Source organism: Protomyctophum bolini, assembly GCF_963924005.1.
Source record: "Protomyctophum bolini genome assembly, chromosome: 4".
In the NCBI taxonomy this organism is placed as follows: domain Eukaryota; kingdom Metazoa; phylum Chordata; class Actinopteri; order Myctophiformes; family Myctophidae; genus Protomyctophum; species Protomyctophum bolini.
Window position 1 is genome coordinate 15,926,860 of NC_137865.1, and position 20,523 is coordinate 15,947,382.

The 20,523-nt window shown below is 44.2% G+C and overlaps 1 protein-coding gene across 1 annotated transcript in view; it reads left to right on the forward strand.

The window, feature by feature from the left end:
* Window positions 1-559: 559 nt before the first annotated feature.
* Window positions 560-20,523, forward strand: part of LOC308314468 (uncharacterized protein) — a gene marked incomplete at both ends in the record, with an annotated part of 31,857 nt that continues 11,893 nt past the window's right edge. Inside the window, 3 exons of the mRNA XM_080762099.1 lie at window positions 560-568; window positions 4,467-6,105; window positions 15,718-16,698. Of these exons, the coding sequence (XP_080618225.1) occupies window positions 560-568; window positions 4,467-6,105; window positions 15,718-16,698 (2,629 nt within the window). The remainder of the gene's footprint in view (window positions 569-4,466; window positions 6,106-15,717; window positions 16,699-20,523) is intronic.

Sequence of the window (20,523 nt, forward strand, 5' to 3'; positions counted from 1 at the left end):
ATTTCTTGTTTAAATATGACCCAAGTTCTTTTTCATAGAAAAAAATGGAAATGAAAATATTTTTGCTAAGTGTCACAGGTGCCCACACAGCTTGGCATTGCATACCCAGTCCCGGGTATCTGAATGCTTCTCTGTTGCTTGTGTGTGGTACTGTCCCCTAGCACCCATTGTGCTCATAGCCGCTTAATGTGCATTATTATACAGAACAAAATGATTCAAAATAATTGTTTTTACCCCCCGAAATGTATAATAGCTGACACCCCCAAAGATGAAGGCTGTGTAGCCTACCGCGCACACACACACACACACACACACACACACACACACACACACACACACACACACACACACACACACACACACACACACACACACAAATATTTATTTTTACAGGGAACACGGCAGATTTTGATAGTTCTAAAAAGAGTGGCATAGATTTACGGCGACCACAACGTGTGTGTATGTGTTCCTTTATGAGTTCTTTGGCTATTACTCATGAGGAGCTAGTTTGTCAGCGCTGTGTGTGCTGTTTCTGCGCTGTGTGCTCCTCCAGTAATGAATGGCGCTGGTGAGACTATTCTGTCTCCGTCAGGATTTTCTTTTTGGGGGGTGGGGGGGAGTGTGGGTGGGTGGGGAGGGAGTGGGGGGTCCACAGTGAAGCTCCTATAGGGTTTCATTAATCCGGCTGTCAGAGTATATGGGTGTGTTATCTTCTGTCTGGGTCATGGTGGCCAGCTGTGTTACCACTGCCCTCTGCCTTCTACCAGTGCTTCAACCCTTGACAGGACAGCCAACAGGCTGACTGGGTGTGTGTGGGGGGGTGGTGGGAGGGTGGCTGGCTGGATGAATCAGTATGTGCATGACTATGAGTTTTTCATTGTACTTATCGTATGATGAAATGTACAATATGTTACAGAGAAATTTGCTCTGCTAGGGAGATTTCAAACTACCTTGTGGTTTTGTGTGACATGCATGATGCATGTACTCTTCCTCTTGTAGGTTAAGCCCTATTAAAAAACAAAACAAAACAAAAATAGCTGATCCTACAACATGTACTGTACGTGTTGTGAGCCTGCACTGTGGATCTGTTATTTTAGCTATTCTTTTAATCATTTGGAAATGTTTACTTTTGCCTAAAACAACATGCCCCAAATACGCATGCGGGTGAAATCACCCCTCAACATCTTCTGACAGACATACTAGGGGTTGGAACATGAATCCAGCAAGCCCAAGTTACCCAACCCAGTAGTCACTTTGAGAGGCACCACGGGTGAACATGTACTGTATGTCGGACATTACTATTACTAACACTACCCCAAACCCCAAACCTAAACATAACCGCAAGCACGTCGCAACGCATATGGGTGAACATACTGTATGTCAAACATTACTATTATTAACCCTACCCCAAAACCTAAACATAACCGCAAGCACGTCGGACCAAAGCAAACTTCAAAAAAAGTTGTTTGCGGTGGACACAAAAATGACATGAGCAGGATTCAAACCCAGGAGTTATGGATTGAAAATCTATTGTCTATAACGAGGCATGCTACAAGCTGGCTGCTGGAATGCTTTTCTAGAGTCTACTTCACGCCCAAGTCATGTAAAAGAAAAGGAAAAACCCCAAACAGTAGGGGAGTGGTTGGGGGAGGGGAAGCCTCGCCCCGCGCATCCCCTCCCATATGTCTGTCAGACGACATTGAGGGTTGATTTCACCTAACACCCCAAGCACGGACGCTAGGCCTCAAGTGGTTAAGGTATCAGCTACTTATTAATAAGGACAGTAAGCCTTGTCAAGCCTGTTTCTGTAGCGTGAGGCAGTTTAAGTACATCCCCTGGACATGACGCCAGTATGGCACAGGGATAATCCAACACTTGAGGCTGATTGGCAAGCAGGTAGGCATTGGGTCCCATTTTCATAATCTTTGGCTTGAACCCCGACCTCCCGATCTCAGGCCTGACACTCCAGCCACAAGGCCACTGAGCTGTTAAAATATACCTTGTAAAATGTTGTCCTCTGCATCTGACCCATCCAAACTACAGCAGCCACTGTGTGACAATGCCAGTACCGTGATCAGAGGCAGCGGCAGGAGTACTGTATCCACCGCTACCCAGCATGTACTTTAGAAGTGGAAGGAAACTAGAGTACAGGGATCAAACACACAAGGACCAGAGGACAACATGGAAACTCAGCACAGAAAGGCCACCTGCCAAGATTATAATAGTGGTTATAATTGCGAATGTAGTGATTGCGAATTTAGTGAGCGATTACTATATGTAACCTAGGCAGAACTGTCTGTCTGTCCGTCTGTGTGTTTACATTATAAAAAAGACAAAACATTTACGTAATATATTCTAATTGTTGTTATTGCAATTTACGAGCTGCGTTCGCTTCCCGTGTTTGCGTGTCTTACTTGTAGCAAAAATAAACGAAAATCAAGTGGTCTAATAATCCGTTGCTTCTTAATGTCAGTTCCGGGGACCACCAGGAGTCCAAATGGGTAAATCTGAGACTGCAAATGGACCCTGATGGGTTAGTTAGTGGGGCGTATTGTAATTAGATGAGGACTAAAACCAAACACTTTATCCATTCCTCAGTTGGGACGTTGCCTAACCTTCTTTTTAAGTTTAAAGTTGGGGCGGAGGGGACATTTTGAGGGACTCATGGACTCAAGTGGGTCAATTTGTTTACACACCCCAGAGTTGAATAATTAAATACTGATGATTTTACAGTTTAAATTGGGGCCCCAGAGAGAGAGAAAGAGAGAGTCTGTGCCATGGTTTCATGTTTTAGTATAATACGCATCGCCGCAAACATTCCAACATAATTCCCCGCTTCTCTCTACTGTCATAGATGATTAGGTCGAGACCTGGCATGGACGGGCAGATAACACCGAACACGCCGCCTGGGTGGATCACGCTGGCCGCTTTCTATCTGTGTGCTTTTTGTATACATCATTTTCATGACTGACCGAGGTTGCAGTCCAGGATGATGTAAGCCTGTGTTCATTCTGCGTTTGGACACTGCAGCCTTTGTTCTGTGCCCTTTGGTGCTGCATAGAGCTGAGCAGGGCTTGTTATGTGACCTCTACCATTGTAGCGCCCATGTGAATTTGAAGCTTTGTTTTGCAGCTACAGAGGAATTGAAAAGAGAGTCCAGGGAAAGGGGAGACGTGTCGGAATATTTCATGTTTCCATTTCAAACTTTCATTGACGTAAAAGTCTCAATGGAAGTTGTTGTTCCCCACCCCCTGTCCCTCCCCTTCCTGTGTCCTTTTTTCCCTTCTTTTTAGCCCTGGTAAAAGTTTAACCACTTTGAACCTGGCACCCTTATTTTGGACTTGTCATTATAGTAGTCAATCTGTTTTTAATCACTAAAGCTCAAAACTTTAAACACGTCACATTGTGAGCTTATAGATCGGGTATTTCCGCTATTCATCAAATGGCGCAAAGTATAATACATTAGGGCTTAAGTGGTTTAAGTCAAACAGGCAATATGCCAGCAGTCCTTACATGCTTCAGTCTAAACTCAGTGTCTTAAATGTTTCAGGCATCTGAGGGAGTCAGGGAGACCTGCAATGTGCAATGTGAAACAGACAGCCTTTGATGTGAATGTTGCTTTAGTGTTGTATGTCTGAACAGAATGAGATCAAAATGAGACACATTTCTTTTTTTTTTTTTTTTTTTCACTCTATAGCTTTAACTGAGTATGAGCTTTATTTGTAGAGGAAGCCTTTGAGGTTAGACTTAATCAGCGTTTTCACTGTCTCCAACAATAATGTAAAACCACAGGTGTGCTGCTTACCACAGGATGCTTCGCTCTGTTTCCTGACCTATTTGAGTTGCGTCACTGGCATGGTGCAGCCGCTGGTGGAAGTTATTCGAGTGCAGATTTAAAGATTTATATTGTTGCTGTCTGGCAGAAACCTTGTATCTCCATATTCAACGTGTGTGTGTGTGTGTGTGTGTGTGTGTGTGTGTGTGTGTGTGTGTGTGTGTGTGTGTGTGTGTGTGTGTGTGTGTGTGTGTGTGTGTGTGTGTGTGTGTGTGTTATATAAATGAATGCCCTACTTGGTTATACTACAGTGTCACAGTGAAAGTGAAACAAGTCATTTTGTGGGTGTAATAAATATATTGTATACTATACTGTACACGATATGATAAACAGTTACCTTACCACTCTAATTTATCAATTCAAATACCGTAATTATAAAGAAATGTATTATGGCGCTTTTTCTTGTCAAACTACTTTGGACCGAAATACTTTTAACTTCCCTTTATCCTCTTTTCAGGACGGGTCTACAGCTTGGATGTTCACAGAAGCCGAGCAGAACAACATGAATCCAACGCCTATTTCATCTGCATAATTTTTTACCAACCGACATACAGTTCACTGCTAACCCCCCTGCCAGGACCAGATTGCCATCGCTGACCAACATACTGTAACATCAACCAATCCCTGAAAGGAGAGCCTCATTACCCCAGCCAGCCACCCAATTAGGAACCAGATGGCGCTTCTGGCCAATCAACTCATGGATGCTAGGATTCTGAGCAGTATGAATGGGAGAGTTGAGCTCCCCCAGTTTCTGAGGGTCCCCAACCAGGGGATCGCCCCCCAGATGAACCCGGGCCAGGAAGACAACCGTAAGAACAGGAAGTACCCCTGTCCCCTGTGCGGGAAGCGTTTCCGCTTCAACAGCATCCTGTCTCTTCACATGCGCACACACACAGGCGAGAAGCCGTTTAAGTGCCCCTACTGTGACCACAGGGCCGCACAGAAGGGCAATCTCAAAATCCACCTCCGCACCCATAAACAAGGCATTCTGGGGAAAGGCCGCGGGCGGATCAGAGAGGAAAACCGGTTGCTTCACGAGCTGGAGGAGAGAGCGATCCTACGGGATCGGCGGCAGATGAGAGGCGGACAGGGCGGCCAACTGCGGACGCCGCACGTGGCCCAGCTTCAGCAGTTGCCACCGACCGTCCCGGCACATCCCCAGATGTCCCTCACATCCCCCGGCTCTGCGGTGAGCCCGTCGCATGCATCCACGCCCCCTAAGCTCACCGCCCGCGAGGAACCAATCCAGCTCGCTGGATTCCGCTGCTCGTTCTGCAAGGGCAAATTTAGGAAGCAACAGGAGCTGGAGCGCCACATCCGGATCCTACACAAACCCTACAAATGCACGCTGTGCGAGTTCGCCGCCTCGCAGGAGGAGGAGCTCATCGGCCACGTGGAGACCGCCCACATCACCGCGGACGCCGCTGTGGGGCCGAAGGCGGCCGCCGCTGGGGGTGCGGACAAGGGGAAGCCCGTGGGCGAGTTCCCGTGCGAGGTGTGCGGTCAGACCTTCAGCCAGGCCTGGTTCCTGAAGGGTCACATGCGGAAGCACAAAGACTCCTTCGAGCACTGCTGCCAGATCTGCGGCCGCCGCTTCAAGGAGCCCTGGTTCCTCAAGAACCACATGAAAGTGCACCTCAACAAGCTGGCCGCCAAGAACAAACCCCCCGACGAGCGCAACGCGCCTGTCGGCAGGAGCAACGTCCCGCAGGACCCGCAGACCAGCCTTTACTCCCAGTACATCTCCAGCATACATAGCAGGTTCATGTCAGCTGAGCGAGCTGGCCAGCAAGAATATCACCAGCTCCTGGCCACAGCAGGCATCGAGGTGAAGGTTCGGGAGATGTTAGGGAGGATGATGGTGTCTGGACAAGGCGTGTTGGCCGAAGGAGACAGTCCCTCCCTGCTGGCTCTCAATCACCTTTTCCCCACAATGAGCTCCAACAGGCTGGAATACCTGCAGACTGCCATGGCTGACAGAGATGCACTCAATGGCAGTGGCTTCCCCAGCTGGCCCATCATGGCTGTGGAGCCACAACTGTTCGCTCCTAAAGAGATCCAACAGCCACGTTCGTACTTGTCCGAGAGACGCCGTTCCGTAGATGAAAGGAAAGCGTGCCTCGGCGAAGCGGACGCCGAGGCCATCAGCAGGGCCACGACCCCCGGGAGCCTGACTCACCACGAGCAGTCAGAGATTGTCTCCGAGATAGGCCCCACACATTCCGGCATCGCCCAGGACAGCTACCCACAAACCATTTCTCCGCCTACAGGTAACTGTCGATTGAAAGAAAACATTGATGCACTAGAAAGAGAGCGACCAAGGCAGTGGTAAAATAATTAAATAAAAAGCCTTTTACTTGTACGGCAATTAAAATTAAAAACAGCTTTCTTCAGGGCGACAGAAAACGTCACACTGGTGCGTTTTCCTTGCTTTGTTGAACAAATAAAAGCATTTACGGTATTTTTTTTCCTACAAGACTGTCTTGGTTACTGTTCTTCTTGTGCATCAACTTTATCACTTTTATATCAAAGGACACCGTATTGGATTTTACTCTGCCAAAAAGACGCGCTCCTCACTCTGTCTGAAAGAAAACGTTTTTTAATTCTCATGATGGTTTTTGCAGGTAATTTAGACAGAGAATCTATGCAATTTTATAGACTAAACCACGAGACAGTTATTTATACTATATGGCACACTGTGCTACCAACAAACAAGCCAAAACTCTCAAGAATCTATTATTAATGTACTCGCCTCACTGTCCCTGAGCTGCCTATTGTAGTGTACAACTAGAGACAACGTTGGCCTGGTATCAGAGATCCACTTAGCATAGGTGGCTGCAAAGCACAGGGTCAGCAGCACTCTGCGAGGAAACCACCGCAAATATATATTGCTGTCATCTCCAAGGACTTTTGTCTTTCCCTTTTTAAGTGTAAAAACGGCCGTGTTGAACGGTAGGATAATTAGTATCCTCTATTTTAAATCCTCCACCTCCCCACCCCTCGCCTACGGGGGCACAAGATGTTAATGCACGCCATCTGGTGTTTTTAATGATTTGATCTATACCACCCAGTGATTTTTATGATTTGATCTACCACCTGGTACTTTTATTGATAGTCTTCTGTTCCACCTGGTGATTCAGATGATCTGGCTCGGTGGGCAAATGCCTTCCTTGTCATGGCGTCCTGCTAACATGCTCTCACCAGTCTAAATTGCTGCCATAATAGTGTTTTATGTGTGTGACACATACACACACACACACACACACACACACACACACACACACACACACACACACACACACACACACACACACACACACACACACACACACACACACGCACGGCACGCACACGCGTGACATTTTTTGTCAGTGAAAAAAGGTAGCCGACAAACATTCTTTTGTTATAGCCTTAGTCGAGGAAATCAACACTGTTGGAGAGCTGATGTCACATATCTGAGTGTCACATGCTTGCGTGGGACTCGATCCAGCATCCTCGTAAATGATGGCCGCATCGCACGGATAAATGGATCGTGTCTAATCTCGTTACATCTTTTGTGTCCACATTGTGCACACATACTGATATATACATATTTACATGTAATGCTGGCATTTTATGGACATTTTATGAATCCCTGTCTGGCTTGTTCTTTATGAAACAAGCTTTGTTGTTGTTGGGGTTTTTTTTTTTAAGCCTCCCCACTATTTTCCAAACTGGTTCAACATACTGTATCGTTTCTCACCAAACGTTTATGAAAGCTGGCAAGCTTAGTGAGTTCTGGGATGGCACGTTCAGGATGAGACTCTAATTTCAGTCAATATTAAGCATGGAAACTAATTCATTGTAAAGGTCAGGCGTCATTGCTTTAGTCAATGATGGATCCGGCAGGCTCTCTCCCTCTCCTCGCTGTTCTTAGTCCTGTGTAATGGTAGACTCACTCTGGGGGCTTAGCACCGCATTGTTTAGCTCTGACAATATATCCCAGAGACCTCTGCAGCTGCTCCCTGCGCTCACAATGACAGATTAATTAACACAATCACACGCGGCTGGCCTCGACTCAACACACAGGTCTGCCGCGAGACAGATAGGTAAATCCTACACATATGGAGAACACGCACCACTTGATGAGGGTTTAATAACAGGGATAGGGTCTTTTTTTTTCGTTCTTTTGTCGGGGTGGAAGGAGGGTTTTTGTACAGTAACTGATCACGTCTGTCTGTGTGGATGGCTGGCCTTAGAGAGACAGAGTATTTTCTAATTCAGGGGAGTAGAGAGCCTGAGCTGCCAGATGTTCAGCTTGAGGAACATTGATTAGTCCAGAATTAGCGGTTGCATTATTCATATTCAGACCGGGGTGGTCGTGAAATTATTGACGTCTCCAATATGGATACAAATATAGTGCAGTCTTACTTGTGGCTGTCAAAATTAAGAGACAAACCACGCTTGGTACATCCAGATATAGCACTGGATTTAGATTTAAATATGAACGTCAAGCCAAGCTGAAACACAAATCATCGTTTGGTTTCGATGGATACACTGTAGATGTAGACTGCATCTGCATGTGTAAAAAAACAAAAAACATGCTGCTTGCAAAAAACTAATCCAAACAGATTTGGCGATGCACTTTGACTTGTAATTATAATCTTATGCATAATCTTATGAATAATGATTCTTTAAAAAATGATAAACTAACGATGGGAGCATGCCTGAAGGCTTCTGACCTATATTAGACCAGTTGGAAGAATACAAACATGCCTAACGCCACATAAAATGCTCTGACAGTTATTAATTAGATCCATTCAGCACTCTTAACCCCGGGGTCAATGAGCAGACACCATGTAATGATGTTGTCCCCACTTGTCTTTTGTCCCTCATGCCCTTCTTTCATGCTAGTTCCACTGTATACGCACAGTGCATTAAGATAGCCCAGAATGATAAGCAAACTGTAAAATGGTGAATGGGAATGTTGAGCAGGATTAAGTAGCTAACGCACGTCCGTGTGTCCGGAGACTGTTGGGTGGATTTACTGACAACCACGTAATTCATCCATGTGTAACTCGGGTGTACAAATGCAACCAAATGAACCTGTTAGGGTCCATTTGCCTGCATTTGTACACTCCCAGAGAGACTTAACATATTTTAAAGTATTCAGTGGTCCAAACGGAAAGAAATGGACAACCCTACCACCGAAAATAAAATACAGCATTAGAGAGGTGTTTCTGTTTATTCCCCAAGCGATTGACTCAGCTCTTGACAGAAATACTAACTCTACAAACAATATATATATATCTTCTTCAAACTCTTATTGTTGTATTACGGGGCTGTAATTGGTTCACTGACGTTGGTATTGTTTGTAACAGATCTACAATATATTTTGAATTTTGATTTATGATGGGGTGATACGTTTACAAATAGCATATTTCCCCCATCTACAATCAAACTCTTAAAAAAAGTATGGGAGTACTAGCCTAATTTACATGACGGAAACAGTCAGAGATTCAACCTTTAGCTCACTGGTCCTCAAAGCAGGGTCTGTGAACCAACAGGAATCCTAAACGCTGTTTCACACCTTAATTTATACTTCATATACAAGCTCACAAGGCTGCAACCATGTACCGCTTTGATTGGCTATTTTCTTGAAAGATTTTGAATAATTTTGCATATTTTTAACAACACAAACCTGGGCTCGGCAACTCTTCACTAAATCTTTTCAGATGGGGGTCGGCAGGGCCAAATACGTGGGGGTCCTTGACAAGAACGTGTTTTAGACCCACTGCTTTATCTACATTCTATCCTGCTTTATCACATTAACTTACAGGGCTTTTATATTGGTCTAAAGCAACTGTCTAAACTGATTACCTGTTGGATCCCTCCACTGCCTCTCACTTCTGTCTTTTAATCCTCTTTTTAATTATTATTGCAGATATGAGGCTCAAATTAAGCTCAAAATGCTTGTTTTCCTAGCATGCAGATAAAAAGATTTATCCAGGGAGTTCCGAACACCTGCCTTGAAATATTGTTCCACCGTCTCCTGAATGCCATTTGGCTTAATTGACTTGGAAACGTCCCAAATGCGTCATTGACTATGTGGTCTAATTAATATTAATAATATATGCTATTATAAACATCAAAGAACATCTGGTGCCCCTGTTTTTCTCACCAAGTCTTGTGCACAGCAAAATCCAGAGTGTCAATTTAAGCTTGGAGAGTATAGAAATGGACCCGTGTGGGTACATTTTGGCTCTCTCTCTTGGTTAAATTGATACTCTGAATTTTGCTGTGTGTGTATGACTCCCTCCTGCTCAGTCTGTTTCATCTGTAAGCAGACCAGTCTCCATATACTGTAGCAGAGTTTAGTATTTCAGGTGCTTGAATGTACATACAGTTGAGAGAGATGAGGCTACGGCTGTGCAATGTATTGATATTATCCTTATCGTGATATGAGACTTTATCGTCTGGGATTTTGGATATTGTAATATTGCGATATGACATAGGCCTAGTGTAAGTGTTGTTTTTTTCCTGGTTTGAATAGCATCACGATACATTGTGATGCTATTTTTAATGTATTTTTGAAAGATTATTACAAAATGTTATTTTTCGTCGTCATCCTCACAATATTGATATTGAGGTATTTTTTTTTATTTTGTCCATATTGCCCAGACCTAGATGAGGCTTCCACTGTACACAATCTGTCTACAATGTAACTGCCGAAAGGCCTATTTTAGTGCAGTAGCCTATGAGAGTCTGCGATCGCACTGAAGCGTGATGCACGGCTGTAAATCATGAAGCCTATTTCCATATGAAATGAACCAGCCGCATGGCTTCTTTTTTTTTTTACCACAGCCACCAGCTCACTGGAGGCATTATATTTATTTCATTATTTACCATATCCAGTATATGCACGGATAGCTCATATGCATCACTTCATTAGAAGCTTGTGTGTTTAGGTGAGAGAGGCTGGGTTTGTAATGATGCAGTAATTGGAGTTTGGGGTTGATAAATCTAAGCTCTAAAATTACTCTCCTCACATAATGCGAGCTGCGGCACTGTAAGTAAATCTTAAACTGATTAAGTTAGCATGAACCAGGCAATCACAAAGATGGCAGCCTTCCAAAAGACGAGAAAGGGAGTGTCGGGGGGGGGGGGGGGGGGGGGTCTGTCTTCAGTCTTTGTTTTGCGTGTTGTTTTTTTTATTTTTATTTTTTTAAGCGCTCACGAAGAGGAGGGTAAATGGGTTTAGGGAAGTCTGCCGTTGAAAGATGAGGTCAGATTTGTGTGTTTGGTACGTTGGGAGCTGGCCGGTAATGTCATCGTAATCCAAGCCACAGAATAATTGAGATATAGAGTGTTGTCTGAAAGACTTCCATTAAGCTGTTTGGATGTTTCTGTTTGTTACTGGAGACAGGGGTGTGGCATTCTGGAAGGCCGTTTCCCGCTCTTACACACGCACGCACGTGCGTGCAAATTGTCAACGCACAGGCAAACACGCATTGAGCCACGCAGCCAAAACGTAGCCAGCATGCACGCATGCACGCACACGCACGCACACACACACACACACACACACACACACACACACACACACACACACACACACACACACACACACACACACACACACACACACACACTGTCACACACACTGTGACACACAATAGTACGTACCATGGCACGCGCATGCATGCGCATTCACACAAACGGACTTGTGGTTCACACGGCTATAAAATAAACCAAAATACACACACGCGCGGGCACACACGCGCGGGCACACACACACACACACACACACACACACACACACACACACACACACACTGTGACACACACACGCACGCGCCCATGCACAAACAACTGCATTTAGTTTAAGGACATCTATTGAACACGATGGCATTTCAGCTATGCTTTTATTGGCCAAAGCTCTACTTAATTAATCTCTGCGTTCTATTTTGTGGTTTGGCTATTGGAATATCGGAACGAAGGCCTTTACTGCCCTTCAGCCCATTACATCGCAAATAGTTTATGCATTAAAGTTGTAGTGACTTCAAGACAAGGAACTATAGATCACTGGGTTTAGATTTACCTCTGAGAATCGCCTCGGGGTCGGGTTCCGAGGTGTATGAAATTGATATTTCTCTGGCAGAGATGAATCGCCGTTGTAAGTCAGATATTAGTCCATTAAAGAAGAACAATACGGCATCAATATGCATAGAATTAAATTAATGGTGGTGGCTTTATCTGCCCATCCCAGACGCATCCCTAAAAGACACAGTATAATGTATGACCTGACCTTCAAATGCCAGGAGAGTGTTGGGCAATAAACTGCCAATATTTGTGGCTTAATGGCGTCAGATGACTTTTACTGTAATTGGAATGGCAGAGAAACAGCTGGGCTGTTTAAAGACAGTGTGAGGCTGAGGCCTCCGACAATCATTAACTCAAAATGGTGGCAGGGAGTGTGTTTAACCCTGACGTTACATGTTGATGTTGAGCGTGCTTAACTCTTAAAATGCATGCTGAAGTTGTATGCGTTTAACTCTTACCTTACATGAGATGTAGTCAAATTATTCTTCATGTTTTGCGTTGCAAGGAAAGGACCCCTAGTTTGATAAGCATTAGGCCAAGAACCCCCATTCCCAATTTTATTTTTTTCTGAAAACCCCAAATTACACTATAAAATACTCAGTTTTAATTTAACTCTTGAGAGTGTACAAAGGTACAAAACGAGTTACAGAGACCCGTACAGGTCCATTTGGTCCCCATGCCTGACATTGAGAAAAACTGATGTTTTGTAAGTAGTCTTGTTTCTGTAGCATGAGGCAGCTTGATGTACAAGTACACCCCCTGGACATGACACTAGTATATAACAGGGACTTACCCCCGGCCCCAATCCAAACCATTGATGCTGAGTGCCTAGCAAGGAGGACTCAGTCTTTGGTATGACCCGGCCAGGGATTGAACCCCAACCTTCCAGTCTCAGGGCCGACACTCTAACCACAAGGCCACTGAGCTGGTACTTTCAACCATGGCGTCCCTATTTTAGTATTTTGGGCATAATCATTATATCCTTTCCTATAGGTTACATAATTGCCTTTTGGGTGGACGGTGGGCGTCACAAACGTAGCATGCCCATATATGGATGCATGGAGACCTGAAAATGTAGATGTGAGGGGCGCATTGAGGCCTGAACATCACCTCTTGTTTTTTAATTACATTTTTATCCCACGATTTTGCAAACCATTTTTTCACCAGTGTGAATGTAATCCTGGGCGCTACACTTCCTCTGCCAACCTGGGGGGCAGCGGACTGACTTCATGCTTCCTTTTATGCATGAGTAGTCCAACCTGCTTTTTTCACCTGACGGGGGGGTTTCCCCGGCCGGACGTAGCGCATGGAAGGAACACGTTGTTCCTTTCCCCTCCATCAGGCAGCCTGTTTAGAGACCAGGATTACTGCATGTTTTTGTTGAGGGTACCTAGCCTGAACATCACCTCTGCACGTCTGTACGTCCTTCCGTCTGTAGTTCACGCGTCTCGAGAACCTTCTGTTGCGCGCTTGTTGTCGGCGATCAGGGGGACAAAAAATAACAGAAGCTGAAGAATGCGCTGCATATCGGCTGTTTTGGCTATTGGTCATACACCAACGTACTGTTCATACACTATAGGGCTTAGGTCTGGTTCAGTGTCCACTGTCAACAGTCACAGAAAGCTTTTTTCTGGGACAGACAGTAGGCTGACAGGAAATGGGAAAGCATTGTTTAAGCTGCTAGCGATTACATTTCTGCATATCTATAGTACAGACAGCACCCCTCTTCCTAGCACTGCGCATTGTTCTTTTTTTTGCGGAGCTGAAGATATAATTCAACTTTTGAATAGTTCTATGCACAGAGAAGAGAGACATACACATCATGATCACACACCCACAATCATTGAGCATAAGCGTCTCACTCAGTGCATGTGTAGCACTCTGGACATGATCTCCGTAGCTCAAAAAAGCTCAAAAACCCAATCAAACCGGGAAAAACTGTGGTTCTCACAAATTGCAGATATAATCTTGTACATCTGCTATTTTTGTGAACTTTTTTTTACTCACAAATCGTCTCTTCTGGGGGTCCCTGGCACAAAACATTTCCAGATGAGGGTTCCACGGCCAAATATATATGATTTTGAGGGTCCTTGGCAAGAAAAAGTTTGAGAACTACTGATTTAGAAGGCATTTGTAGAATCGGCCTCAGGTCTTAAAGGGTTAAGCCCCATTCCATAACCTGTTATTGTAACCAGTCTGTACAGTAGAGTATTAATCCCTATTCTTCCATTAGGACATTTGAACCCTGCTCCTAGGATACACTACAGGTTGACAAGAGGTATTGCATGAAATTCAAAGGGAAATATCTCATGATGATCTTCCTAAATGCGTTTTCCTTTAACACTAACAATTTTGGTGCTAATTCGGAAGAACCTGGGTTTGAATGCCGGGTGGGATGTGAAAGTTACGGATTGCAACTTTATATTTGAACTGAATGAAATTACGCCAAACACCTGTAATTCTAAGTATCATACTGTGTATAGGAGGATGAAATCTGAACATTTAAATGAACATCATGCATGGTCTGAAAAAGAAACAAAAAAGAAAAACAGAACAAAGCAAAACCCCTTTATTACTTTGCATGGTAATTCATTTTGCACTCTTTGAATTATATACGCCGGTTATTTCCTGGTATGCAGCATAAATAAACTCAAGTGCGCGGCGTAAGTTATTCAAAAAGTATGCACCACATGTTACAGTTGGTTATTTTTGACTGGGAAACCCCGTTACTGGTTTTGATGGAATGAGGTTCCTGTCTGCGACATCTGCCAACCCGCTCGTTGCTTTGCGGTGTGACTGGGTAATTATTGGAGGAAGAATCTTGTTTGGTGTTAACATCTTTGAGTGTATTTATTGCACATGGAGGAGTCGTATCCATACTGTGATATGATGGATCACTGGAGCTGAAAGCTGATTACAAGCTTGATTTACTATGGGCGCAGGGCTTAAATCATTCAACTCAGCCTTGTATGGGATTGCAACATTTTTCATGTTTGCAGAACGGTGTGTTACTGCACTGTGTATGCGCTTCCCAGGAAGAAGAGAAATAAAATAAAAATCTGTATGCTTGATATGCACATGCATGCTTAGTATAAAAATGTGAGTTTGGATCTGTTATGCTTTTGTTGTGAGTCTCTATATCAGGTCAGAAGAACCTCCCTATACTGTACCTGAATCTGAATGTGTTTCTTAGCCACTTAAAGGACCACCTCCCATTCCTCCCATAATGGCACCATTTCTTTCTACTCACTCTCTGTCACAGAGGAGGGCTACAATGCCCACTGGTGAGAGAGACAGAAATGGTGCCATCTTATAATGAGCATTAGGACCAATTATATGAAAATATGGTTCAAAATAGGTGAAGTGCTCCTTTAAAAACTTTTATTTTATACTTCATATCATGCAGTGAAAATAAGAGATCTGCAAGCTTACGAGTCACATTGCAATGTGGTGTGAGCTTGTAGATCTGCTATTTTCAACAAAAAAATAATTTGGGCAAGGTTTTAGTCTGATAAGTGACTTCCATTATAAAATTAAAGTATATGAATATTTCAAAGTATAAAACATATGTGAAATGAAATTAAATTAGTGGAGGTAGTTGGTACTGTGGCCTACTGGCAGCTAAGACATTTGGCACGGATCAGTCCAGTGGTTTGCAAGATTAGCTCCTAGTCCCCCAGACACACATACCAGAGGCGGCTTAAAGGTGTAAACATTTAGAATTGTGCCCAAAATAGAGACAGAAGCATCAAAATCTGTTTTTGATCCATTTGTGTTGTGTGTGACTGTGTGTGTGACAGGTGACCAGGCCTACCGCTGCACCCTGCCCAGTGACTACACCAGCACACAGCCAACGTCCCTGGGTTTCCATATGGACCGCTACCACTTCACTCACTGGCAAAGCGCCAGGGATCTTTCATCACCACTGCAGCCTCCGGCGAGCACCAGCCCCGGGCCCAGTCCTAATCACACACTCAGACCCGGATCCAGGGAGAACTGGAGCCCGGACGCGGGTCTCTACCTGGCCGCGGAGAGCCATGGTGACGACGCCCTTCATGCCAACACACAACCTGACCTCGGCAACCAGGTCGTGAACGGCTCTCTGAAAGGCCAGACGGGGAAATGTGAGTACGAGCCGTTGGATCTGTCCGTCCGTCCGGAATCCGTCATGTCCCACGCGGACAGGTGTCCTGGCGTGCTGGTACCTGTGGCGGCCAGTCTCTATGGTAACGGAAACTCCTCGTTTGCCACAACTCCCAGGCTGCGAAATTACTCACATGAGCCTGGCGTGAAACCGGCGCAACAGTGTGATCTGCTGGCACGAGGAGCCGGAGAGGACTGCTTGATCCAGACTCACAAGAACTATGCAGGCCTGCCTCACTGCGACCCTGCAGATCAAAACGGAATGGGTGGATTTGAGGACGTTGATTTTGACCCGGAGGATCAAGATGAAGAAGATGAAGAGGTCATGAGCAATTGGATGATGATGAAGAACAACACCGTGGAGCCAAAACCACAGGTTCCCACTGACTTCCAGGGGTCCGACGAGGCCCTCTCACCTCCCCGCGAGAAGCTGCCTAAGTGGGGCAGAGATGTCACCGAGTCTCCCATCTCCTCTCTGGAAAAAGTCACACCAGGCCAAGGTCATCCACTGCAGCATCACAGGAGCCTGCTGTCCGTCCTGAGGTCCTCTGGGGGCCTCAGCGACATGTTGTTGTCCGCCAACAGTCACACTGCCACTCTGAACGCGGACGGGGCCCTGGACAAAGAAGCCACTTCAGGTTAGTGTTGTTAACTTATGTATATTTAAAGTTCAGCTTTTTGTGTCTCATAACCATTGTCCCATAGTGCTCAATGCAACCTTTGTATTTGAAAGAGTATGCTTCCATCTACTGGACAAATGCAGGTACTCCACTGACTTCAACTTTCAACCTAGGTGTCCCTATACTATATTGGGCATGTCATAGGTGGAAATTTGCGTGGAAGGTAAAAATGCAAACTTCTTTTAATTTTACTAAAAATTTGTGTGAAGTGGGGGCGCTCTTATCATCGTACATCATCATACATCATCTAATTTCCGGCCAATCAGAATTTGTGTCTCTGCTGAACCCCAGCATTCATATTCTGGGAAAACCTTTGCAGATCTCCAGATAGCGGATATCCAAACACGCCATCTGACTATGATATGGTCCTTGGTTACCTGAGGAACATTATTAGATTCCTTTTGTGTAGTTTTCTCGCCAAATACCTGATTCTTAATGCATTTTTAAAGGGTTGTGGTTGAATTGTTTCATGAACGTGAACGAGTGTCATATTTATGAATTTAAACAAGAGCTGAAGGAGGCGCAGGTGGTGTGACCAGTACACTTTAAATGTGCTGTAAGTGAAAAGTTTTGGTCAAAAGAAAGTTAAAGCTCCATATTCTTACTGTAATCTCCTCATCTCTACCAAGGTATATTAGGACCCAAACTGCCCCCGGAATTTTTTTTGGAGTCAATGAGACTCCAAAAAACTTTTATGACCAGCTCATAAACAAACACTTTTTCTGAATGACTGAGACCTTTGTAAAATTCCGTTATCGCTTCTGGAAAATAAAATAAGACATACAGTATAGCACTTGTTTTTTGATGTGTACATTGTGTAATTTTATAGAGGTATCTAAAGAGCACAAAGCCAAGTATTGCAAGGCTGTCCACCGTTGTCTGGCAACCAAATCCCGCGATACCTCAGAGACAGAAACGATACCTGCCGCTGTTTAGATCCTCAATACATTCTACTGAGCACATCGAAGAGAAAGTGATTAGAAATCAAACTGTGATATGTCTTCTTTTATATTCCTGAACCGATTATATGACAAAGGTCTCAATCATTCATGAATAGTACTTGTTCATGAGCTGGTCCAGCCGGCTCCAATCTCTGCCATGTATTTCATCAAACTTCAGATGCAAGGTTTGCCAGTGCCATCCATGAAAGCGTCATGGCGCATCCCCGGCATCCAGACCGACATTTTCGTCAGAAAAATCTTCCTTGATCCCTCCAGCTCTTTACAGAAACTAAGATTTCAGGTGTGTTTCCTCCAGTCCGGAGAAAGTAATAATAATAATTTATCGGATAACATTTCATAGTGTTCATAGCGAAAATATACAATACAAGCTCACATAACCAATCTACAAGATCACAACGTTATGGGCTTGTAGATCTCATCTGCTACATTTCCGCCGAACGTTCACTCCCCCCAGACTAGGAACGATAGGGTTCACGCGGTTAAGAGATGATATAATCTCTCATCTCCTGTGATGGGTCACAAATCAAACCAAACCCGATGGAGAGGCTTATAGCTCAACGCTCCAGTGTGATGTGCTGCTCACGGATAGTGCAGATTTAATAATGCCGTCTCTCAAGAGAGCGAATCTAACAGCTGGGGCCTTTGATATGCATGTGTTACGAGTGCAACGCGATACACCTTCCCTCTGATCCCCCCCCGCCCCGCTCTCTCTCTTATTCAGAAACTCGATATGCTCATGTGAAAGACAGGGAAGAGCCTGTCAGCTCCATTAGGGATTAACATCTGTTCCTCTTTCTTTATGATTCTAACAGCAAGATGTAGTTTTCCATTTGAACGTATCCTACAGATGGTTATTATAATAGCCCCCACCCGCCCCCAAACTACTGTCATGGTCATCATACTGTTCATACAATGTTCCAAGTCTTCTGTGTGTTGCACATGCTGTAATGGGTAGGGCTATAGTGTTATGGACAAAATCCAATATCACAATATTTTTTTATAAATGATCTCCATATCAATATTAAAAGAATAGCCTCGCAAAAAAAAAGTTTTATTTGTTTTAAGCATTTTTTTTTAATGCAGAAAAAGAGGTGATCCCGATCATAATTATGAAGCTCACAATCCATCGTGATGCAAAGCGTTGTGAGCTTGGAGATCGTCTATTTTAGCTACTGTGAGTGATTCAAAGCAGGACAAGACAACAGTTATGCCATCCTATATCCAAAAATCCCAGATGATTTCTAGTCTCGTATCACAATATTGATATAATAGTGATATACTGTATTGCCCCAGAGGCCAATTGAATGAAAAATACTCTAATAATATTCACATAAGCAGCCATAGTTTTGATGGGGCACAAGCGTTCTATAATTTGCCTTTACCCGCTTAATTTATAGGTATACTACCAGTAAGACGCCCTGAGGGTGAGGTCGCGCTGAAACTACAGGTCTGGGAATGCCCATATGGACTTTTCTTTGACGTTTTTGGGCAGGGTAGCTATAAAAACCAAAACTGGTGGGTCAAACTGAGCAACCAATATGTCAATTTGAAGCTATGATTCCCTGCTTTCATATGACATGAAAAAACTAAAATTCCAAAAAATCCAATGGCAGTCCCTCAGTCAAATTTGGACACAATTATATGGAGGTGTGACGGACGGACTGACTGATAACAGATTGACTGACTGACATGTTTTGTAGGTTTGCAAAAAATGTAATCATGTGGGAATGGCGTTACTCCAATGTGGATCTGGAACTCCATGCGCCTGTGACATCAATCATGTCTATGACATGTTTATGATGTACATCATGACTCCATATGTGTCACCCGGGGGTGGCATTTCTTCCCAACCCGCAAATGACGTGAGAGCAAAATGGCCGTTGTTTGTAAGGTTTCAAATTGACTTCCATTATTAAATATAAAATATTTTACTATTATGTGAAATATATATATATATGATGGGATTTCTCCATATAAATATTCCATCATTTCAGTAGCAAGAGCATCAAATGTCTTCTAAATCTAGTCTACCAGGCCTGCAGTAGGCTATGCAATGGACAAATTTGCATGACACTATTTAAATAAACTAGAAATACAAGGAACTGAGAAATCAACTTTTAACGACTACCCAACAGGAGTTTTCATGTTGCATGGTAAGACTACGGTCATTAGTATTATTGCCATCACCTGGGTGGGTCAGGCGTGTAACTTTCCCGATGATATATATATGTTCAACAACACAGCCATGCAAAATAACATTGACAGCTATCGCGCTATGCGGTGGCGAAAGCTTGACCTGCATAGCAACAGTTGCTAAACTATTTGGATTGGCATTGTACAATCGCTTTTTGGGGTGGGATTTAGCGAAGGGCTAATTGTCTGATCGAACTGAGATTGCAAAAGGTCACATATAACCTCACCTGAGACAGGGGTGTGACAATTGCGGTGTGACGCATTATGAGTTTGTAGATCAGTGTTTTTTCTTTAAAAAAAATCACACCTGTGTGAACTCAGTGGTGCAACTCCCCTCTCCCCCTGCCTCTCTCTCTCTGTAATTAGCACTAGGCAACAGTGCAACACTATCTCTCTCTCTCTCTCTCTCTCTCTTTCTCTCTCTCTCTCTCTCTCTCTCTCTCTCTGTTTCTGGCACAACAGCGCTACTTTTGCCCCTACTGGTCTGGTACTCATAGTCACATAGTCACATACATAGGTTAACACAGACATTGCTGTTCCTTGGAGTGGTTGCACCACTCAAAAATCTAAATGTTTATGCCCAAAAGAGGTTGAAAGTGTCACGCCTCGCTCCTCTGCCTTTGTATTT